The sequence below is a fragment of the Saccopteryx leptura genome, chromosome 3 (genome assembly GCF_036850995.1).
Source record: "Saccopteryx leptura isolate mSacLep1 chromosome 3, mSacLep1_pri_phased_curated, whole genome shotgun sequence".
NCBI classification, from domain to species: domain Eukaryota; kingdom Metazoa; phylum Chordata; class Mammalia; order Chiroptera; family Emballonuridae; genus Saccopteryx; species Saccopteryx leptura.
Window position 1 is genome coordinate 83,888,785 of NC_089505.1, and position 7,700 is coordinate 83,896,484.

The following is a 7,700-nucleotide window of genomic DNA, read 5'->3' on the forward strand; positions in this document are numbered from 1 at the left end:
GAGGCCTCCCCCAGGGCAGTGTGACCCTTTAGTCACCTCGATAACATGGCCTACCCCCTAAAGGAAAGTTGTTCAGGCCTTTGCTGAGTCTGTGGGCTCTCACACAGGCCCGAGGAGTGATGTCTACACACCAGAGACATCAGCTGGTCCTACCTCTGAGCCTGAGCATGGAGCAGCACCTCAGCCTCTTGAACTTAAGGAAATGGGCTCAGAGAGGTTGAGTAATTCAGGAAAGGTCACAGCAAGCGAGTGGAGAGTCATGATTCGCACCCACACCCTGGTTAGTCCAAGACCAATTCTTCCCTCAACATGACTTCCATTCCCAGTTATTACCAGGAGCCATCTACCTCCTTCCAAAGTCACAAGGCTGGTGACCTCACCCCTCTTCAGAGCCATGGCTACCAGCATAGCATGTTGGGTCTAGGGATCCTTTTCTCATCTTAGCCCGGGTCCTCAGTACTGATATGGGTTGGGGTGTCAGGGACCCACAGCCTGTCTTGAGAGGGAGCAGTAGGGCCTGAGCTGACCTCTCAAACCTGGGACCGGTCTGAGGTTTTGGTCATCTGATATGGTGAGGCTTCTGGGTCAGCCTGGGGAAATGTTGGGCTCCCCAGTGGGACCAGAGATGGTGGGTTATTCTGTGGGCTGAGTATTGGATCATCCTCCCTTCAACAAACCGTTTGGCCTCCCACAACCACACTTAGGCCGAGGATTCCAGCCTCAGAGACAGTGTGGTTTGGACTATGGATGCCATGTGTGTTGTTAACATGTGGTGTGTGGTCTTAGTATGTGTGTGGCCATGACATGGGGTGTGTTATCTTCATGAATGATATGTCATCTGAGTGTGCATGGGGTATGGTCTCAGGATGTGGGGAATAGTCCTGGCGTCTGGTGTGTTATCTTAGTGTGTGGTATGTTCAGTGGTGGCCTTAATGTCAGATGGGGAGGTTGAGCCTTGGGACATCAAAGTGCCATCTCCACACCCAGGCCCCAGGTGGTTCCCACAATTAGTTCCCATCCCAGTGGCTGGGTGGCTGGCCCTGGGGGACACCTGGGTTCTTGAAGCAGAGGCCCCCACCCAGCGTCTCTTGGCCACAAACACCTGTGCTCAGAGCTGGCAGAGTGAGCTGGGCAGGCAGTGGTGAACAGGCAGGGAAGTGAGGGACCAGGACACACAGGATCTGCTGGGAACAGGAAGAGCAGATGTCCCACCTGAGGGAGATCCGAGCTTCAGGGGCCAGAAGCGTCAGCTCAGGGAGGTGCAGATCAGGCATCCAAAGGGGTCCCAGCCCAACACAGGACCCTACTCTCCCTCCAGAAACCTGAACCTGTTCATCTCCAGCCAGCATCTGGGTCCCAGGCCTTGTTTCCAGGGCTCTGGGCAAGAAAGGCTTATTCAGGGGAGGGACCCCCATCTCTGTCCCCAAAGGCTTCCCCTTCCGTGTCCAGAGCAGGCGTGGCTGCCCCCAGTGGCTGGCCCCTCCCCAACACCTCGCCCCACGCCAGCCTGTTATAAATAGGAGGCTGCCCAGCCAGTGTTGGGCCACATCTCTCTTTGTTACCTGCTGGATCTGCCACCGTTGGGCCACCTACCCTAGGAGGATGGAGGCACCTGCACAGGTACCTGAGGTGGGCAATTGGGCAGCCATGTCCCGGGGTTTCCCTAGCCTGGAGTGGAGGGTGTGTGTCTCACATGTCACCTCAAGTCTGCATGTTTGTACACACACACAGGACAAGGGCAGGAGAGGCATGAAGGCTTCCTGAGGGCTTGTGAGTGTGCATATGTGTGCATGTATGATGGGGCAAGCACCCTGTTCCTGCTGTGTCTGAGGTGTCTCGGACTTTGAGGGCCCCCATTTGCCCCAGTGTGTCTGGGGCCCCATCTTAGGAAGCTCTGGAGGCCTCTAATAGTAGAGGCCTATCTCCACCATCTCCAGAGCTCCCCTTCTGCCCCCGTAGCCCCAGCTGGGGTGGGGTGGGCTGGTCTGGGATGCATGTCTGGGGGGAAAGAGACACGATGGTTCCTGGAGTCAGAAAGCATCTTCCAGAGCCTCCTTTGCCTCACCTGCAATAAACAGTTGAGGGTCCTACGTTCCCTGTGAGAGCTCAGAGTGATCATGGGGAGGGGAACACAGATGTGTACAGAACTCTGTGCCGTGTGGAAGCCACCATCAGAACCTTGTGGTGGCACGTGCTCCTGACTGCGAGGCAAGCAGGGGGCCCACAAACCTGAAGCCACAGGGTGGGGAGACCCACCCGGGGAGACCCACCCCCACCCCATACCAAGGGTCCTACAAAGCTGACTGGCTTGCTGGGACACTCATGTTTCCAGAATACATGGAGCAGCCTGCCTGGACGTACCTGGCTGGCATCTGCCTCCTTCCCCAGCTCAGCCCCCTCCCCAGGTGCCCCCAGGCCCAGTCAGTGGGAGGGGCCAGCGCCCAGGAGGCTGCACCCAGTTGCAAGGAGACCTAATGATTCACTCAGACCAAGATGGGGACAGTGTGGAAAGTCCACAGCAAGCCCATGCAGTGACTCAGTGTGTGTCCAGAGCCAGCTAGACTGGCCTGGTCAGGGCCCCATGTCCCTGTGTGCTGCAGGAACTAGGGGTCTAGAAGCCCTAGATCTTGGGACACTGGAACGTCCAGGGCATGCCTGGGGCCAGGCAGGCCATGGCCCTACTCCCTGGGTCACCACTCCCTGGGTCACCACCACTGGCTGGCCCACTGGCCCCCTGCCCACTTTTCCTGAAGCCCAAGGTTCACAAACGGGGCTTGCCCAGAGACTCAGCTCAGTGGACCATGCCGCGCCCTGGGCCCACAACACTGAACAACACTCAGGCCTGACCCTTGGCCCAGACATGGCCAGCCGGCCTGGCTCCGTCACTTGCAATCAAATGTGCTCACTCTGGCTATTGGGCGTTGGAGGAGAACATCATGGCCCAGAATCAAGCCTTCCCAGGTTCCCCCAATATTGGGTTCTGGGGAATGGCAGCAGAGACCCACCCAACCTTATCTGCAGTGCCGGGCAGGGCCCGGACACTGGTCCCCTGCTATCACTGCCCCCACTGCCCAGGCTGGGCTCTGCCCTGATAAGACATGACTGCCCAGGCTGAGTAGTGCCCTGCCAGGCATCATGGGGTTGGCTGCAGGGTCAGTCTCCAGCATGGACAAGCCTCTGATGTTGTCTCTTTCAAGCTTCAGCAGGCTGGGCCGTACCATTGGTGGCCGAGGGACATGGCTGTCCTGGGAGTTCACAGGGACAGAAAATGGAAGTCCAACTGGTTGGGGGTGGAGACACCTGGGTGGGCATCAGGCTGGCTCAGGCCCTGCTGAGGCTCGCTTCTCAGACACAGGCTGGAGCAGTGGCTCAAGCTGCTGGTGTGGGTCCCAGGAAGTCCCCCCAGGCCCAGTCGCCACCGCCACCACCGACTGAGGAAGGGCATGGGGAGAGGCTGGTGGAGCTCCACACCTCCTTCAGGGAGCTGTTCACCTTCTTCTGTGCCAACGCCACCATACACGGTGCCATCCGTCTCGTCTGCTCCAGCCAGAACCGCCTCAAGACGGCATTCTGGGGGCTATTGTTCCTGGGTGCCCTAGGCGCGCTCTACTGGCAGTTTGGGCTCCTTTTTGAGCAATACTGGAGCTACCCCGTCATCATGACCGTGTCCCTACACTCAGATCGAAAGCTCTTCCCATCCATCACTCTGTGTGACATGAACCCGCACAGGTGAGGGTTGGGGTTGGGGGGGTGGAAGGCCAGGCTGGGGCTAGGGGTCCGGATGAGGGTTCCTGACTCCTTACCTCTGCAGCCTGTGGCATGGCTTCAGATGTGCCTGGGTTATTGATGACTCCACCTAACCCCAGCCCTGTGCACAGTCAGGATCTCTGAGACCTCTGTGTCCTGGGGGTGGGTGTTAAAAGAGAAGGAAGATCCAGGTGAAGGTTGGTGTGTCAGTGCAACCTGGCGGACACCCAGGTGCCAAGGAGCTGGGGAGGGTGAGGAGAGCTGGGAAGGGGCTTTAGTGGTGGGAGTCCCTCAGGAGAAGGGAAGAGAGCAGCATTTCAGGTGGGCAGACAGCAGGAACAAAGACAGAGAGGCTGTGAAATCCATAAGGGGCTAGACCAGACTGGGGGGCCTGACTTCAGAACCTTCTTCTGGGTATCCCAAGGTGGGGAAGGGGCTTCTGTGCACTGATTTGGGGCTGAGAGGCTGGCCCCAGCAATGTCCTGTGACCAATGTAGGGGACCTTGGGGGCTGCCTCTGACCCAGCTCATCCCTCCCTCACAGACCCAGACTGGTGCGCAGACACCTGCAGGCCTTGGATGAGTTTGCCCACGAGAACATCTATGCCCTCTATAAGTTCAACTTCACTGAGAGTGGGGACACCCCCTTTGCAGAGGACCCAGGCCCAGAGCCCACCTTCCAGCTGGATCGCAGAATCCGCCTGCAGAGGCTGAGCGGCACGGGCGGCCAGAACGAAGTGGGTTTCAGACTGGTGAGTGTCCCCTGCAGGGCACAGCATTGGGTGTGGGCAGGTCAGGTGGGTGGGGGTCTGTGCTGAGCTGACACCTGCACCCCAGTGTAACAGCACAGGCGGAGACTGCTTCTACCGCGCCTACTCATCAGGCGTGACAGCCGTGCAAGCATGGTACCGTTTCCACTATATGAACATCTTGGCTACGCTGCCCCCAGACCATGAGGACAACCACCTAGGCCACGGTGGCCACTTTGTCTTCTCTTGTCGCTACAATGGTCAGGACTGCCAGGCCCGGTGAGTGGGGGCAGGGCAGTGGCCACTCCCCTCGGCCCCACCCAGAGGGCATAGGTGCCACTCATGGGGTCCCGCCAGCTGCAAACAGCTCTCTATGAAGATAAGGCAGGCTGTGCTCCCTCAGGCCACACGCAATGGGTGATGAGTCAAAGGTATGTGCTGGTCTGAGCGTGGCCCTTGGTTCCAGGCACTTCCAGACGTTCTACCACCCCACCTACGGCAGCTGCTATACCTTCAATGGCATGTGGGCCGCGCAGCGCCCAGGCATCACCCACGGTGAATACCAGCCTGGGGCTGGGTGTGGGCTGGGTGCTCCCACCAACCTGGCCTCACCCCCAGCCTTCCGCAGGGATCAGCCTGGTCCTCAGGGCTGAGCAGCAGGACCATCTCCCGTTGCTATCCACGGAGGCTGGCATCAAGGTCATGGTTCACAAGCGTGACCACATACCTTTCCTGGAGCACCGCGGCTTCAGCATCCGGCCAGGGACTGAGACCACCATCGGTATCCGAGAGGTGTGATGGCCCCCAGGGGCGGGCAGAGGAGGGGCCCCAACCCTCGCTCTGGACCTCCCTGCCCAGCTCTGGTGCCTGAGGGCCAGGTTGGTCTTGTAGAACTGAAGGGGCCTCCTCCCCGCAGGACGAAGTGCACCGGCTCGGGAGCCCCTACAGCCGCTGCACTGACGGCGCAGAGGGCCTGGACGTACAGCTACTGTACAACGCCTCATACACCATGCAGGTGAGTCTGGGGCAGTGGCCGGGGGTGGGGGGGGGTGGAGGAGACGGTGGGGGTGGGGTGGGGGTGGCCCGGGATAGGGCGGGGAGTTGGAAAATGCAGAAGGCCGGGGGAGGACAGGTGGGCCGTTGAGAGGACATTGAACCGGGCCAGCAGGTAGGCAGGCCCTAGCTGTCCCCGGGAACCCCCTTCCAGTCCCCTGCTGTTCCCGCAGGCCTGCCTGGTCTCCTGCTTCCAGCAGCTGATGGTGGACACCTGCTCCTGCGGCTACTACTTCTACCCCCTGCCGGCGGGGGCTGAGTACTGCAGCTCTGCGCGGCACCGGGCCTGGGGTGAGCCCCGCCCACAACCCCGCCCCGCCCACCTGCGCGGGGCCGCTGGGGCCCTATCGTACTCAGGCAGGCCTGTCAACACGAAAACTTCCCTGCCACCACTGGGTCTCTCCTAAAGAGTTCACCTGTGGCAATCCCCCTCCCCAGGCCACTGCTTCTACCGCCTCTACAGACAACTGGAGACCCACAAGCTTCCCTGCTTCTCACGCTGCCCCAGGCCCTGCAGGTAAGTGGGGAATCCTGGAATCGGGGGTCATAACCCTGGGCACCACAGTAGAGGTGTTATAGGGATCTGTCTCTCCTAGGGAGTCTTCATACAAGCTCTCTGCTGGGACCTCCAGGTGGCCTTCCTCCAAGTCAGAGGTGAGTCCCTGAAGGGGTGGGGTGAAGGATAGACAAGCAGACCAGCCTCATGGGTTCCACAGTGCCAACCCTAGACTAGCCTCTGCCCCTGTGGTCCCTGCCCTTGCACGGGCCTGCAGTGCCTCGAAGGCTGGGAGGAGCAGCGGCCACAAGGAGCCTTCTGTGTGCAGGACTGGATCCTGGCCGTACTGGGCAAGCAGAGTCACTGGAGCCCTAGCCAGAGCCTGCACCCCAGGTGGGTGTACTCCTCCTCCTCCTTCAGAGGTTGTGTCCTGGCCCCTCCTCCTGCCAACCTCACCCTTCAGGGCCTGAGCATGCAGGTCCAGGGCCCAAACCTTCCCATCTCTGCCCCACCCTAGGAGCAATGTGGCCAAGGTGAACATATTCTACCAGGAGCTCAACTACCGCACAGTGGACGAGACCCCTGTCTACTCTGTGAGCGGGCCAGGGACCAAGGGCTGGGGGCAGGGGCAGCATCTGGTCAGGCACAGAGGGGTGCCGTTCCAGCATAGCTCTGTACACTGACGTGCGCAAGTACATGAGGCTCCTGTGCTCACTGTTCACTGATGCCAACAGGTGCCGCAGCTGCTGTCAGCCATGGGCAGCCTCTGGAGCCTGTGGTTCGGCTCATCTGTTCTCTCCGTTCTGGAGCTGCTGGAGCTGCTGCTTGATGCCATAGCCCTCACCCTGCTGCTGGGCTGCCGCCGGCTCCACTGCATGCAGATGTCCCATCCAGGGGCAGCCCACACCAAGCCAGAGGCTAATCAGCTGCCCAGTGACTGCAGGCATGATGTCAAACGCCCAGAAGCCCAGCTGGCAATGTTTCCCAGGGCTCTGGACCCAGAGTCTCAGATTAAAAGTTAGGTCATGTGTGGGTCCCCCAAGACTCCAAACACTTGAACTAATCTGAACTTTGTCTGATCCTGGGGGCTGTGACCAGTAGTGGGCCCTCTAAGCTGCCCAGAGTGGGTCAGACCCACACCACAGGGCCTCCCTGGCCAACCAAGCAAAGCCTACAGCCCAGGGATCAGCAGCACCAGAGCCCAAAGGCTGGCAGGTAGGCACTAGAGTGCCCAGCACATGAGGGCCTCATTGGTACAGCCTTCCTGCTGAGTGGTGGCCTCACAGTTCTCAAGGAGCCTGGGGGCAGGGAGGGGTGTCCCCAGCACTCTGGATTTCCATTTTCCAGGCATGAACGAGCATCTGTGCATGCGGGGGGGGGGGGCGGTGCACAGGAACCAGTACGCATCTGTGCATGCATGCGCATGTGCATGTGCATGTGCATGTGTGTGGGGTGCCTCCACACAGGAGCGTGTCTGTGTTTGCTATCATGTTTACCTCTGTCAACACATCCACCTATACCTGTGTGTAGGTATGTGCAGGTATCAGCTCAGGGCATGTGGGAGAGGAAAGGGAGGGCCAGGCCCAGGCACTTGATAAACTTTAGGCTGCTTTGTAATAAAACTGACAATTCCACCTGGTGGTTAGAACATTTATG

General features: G+C 59.7%; 1 protein-coding gene across 2 annotated transcripts; it reads left to right on the plus strand.

Annotated features, from left to right (window-relative positions):
* The first annotated feature begins 1,551 nt into the window (after window positions 1-1,551).
* SCNN1D (sodium channel epithelial 1 subunit delta) lies at window positions 1,552-7,671 on the plus strand. 2 transcript variants are annotated; one of them, XM_066374765.1, is made up of 13 exons: window positions 1,552-1,620; window positions 3,600-3,729; window positions 4,291-4,498; window positions 4,584-4,774; window positions 4,962-5,050; window positions 5,124-5,287; window positions 5,412-5,510; window positions 5,722-5,839; window positions 5,987-6,065; window positions 6,145-6,202; window positions 6,373-6,437; window positions 6,562-6,637; window positions 6,779-7,671. In XM_066374765.1, the coding sequence occupies exons 2-13, from the start codon at window positions 3,659-3,661 to the stop codon at window positions 7,064-7,066; spliced, it is 1,506 nt and encodes a 501-aa protein (XP_066230862.1). In that variant the 5' UTR covers window positions 1,552-1,620; window positions 3,600-3,658; the 3' UTR covers window positions 7,067-7,671. The 2 variants fall into 2 exon arrangements, with proteins under 2 accessions (XP_066230862.1, XP_066230861.1); XM_066374764.1 differs by having other exon boundaries at window positions 1,558-1,620; window positions 3,350-3,729.
* The last annotated feature ends 29 nt before the right edge of the window (window positions 7,672-7,700 follow it).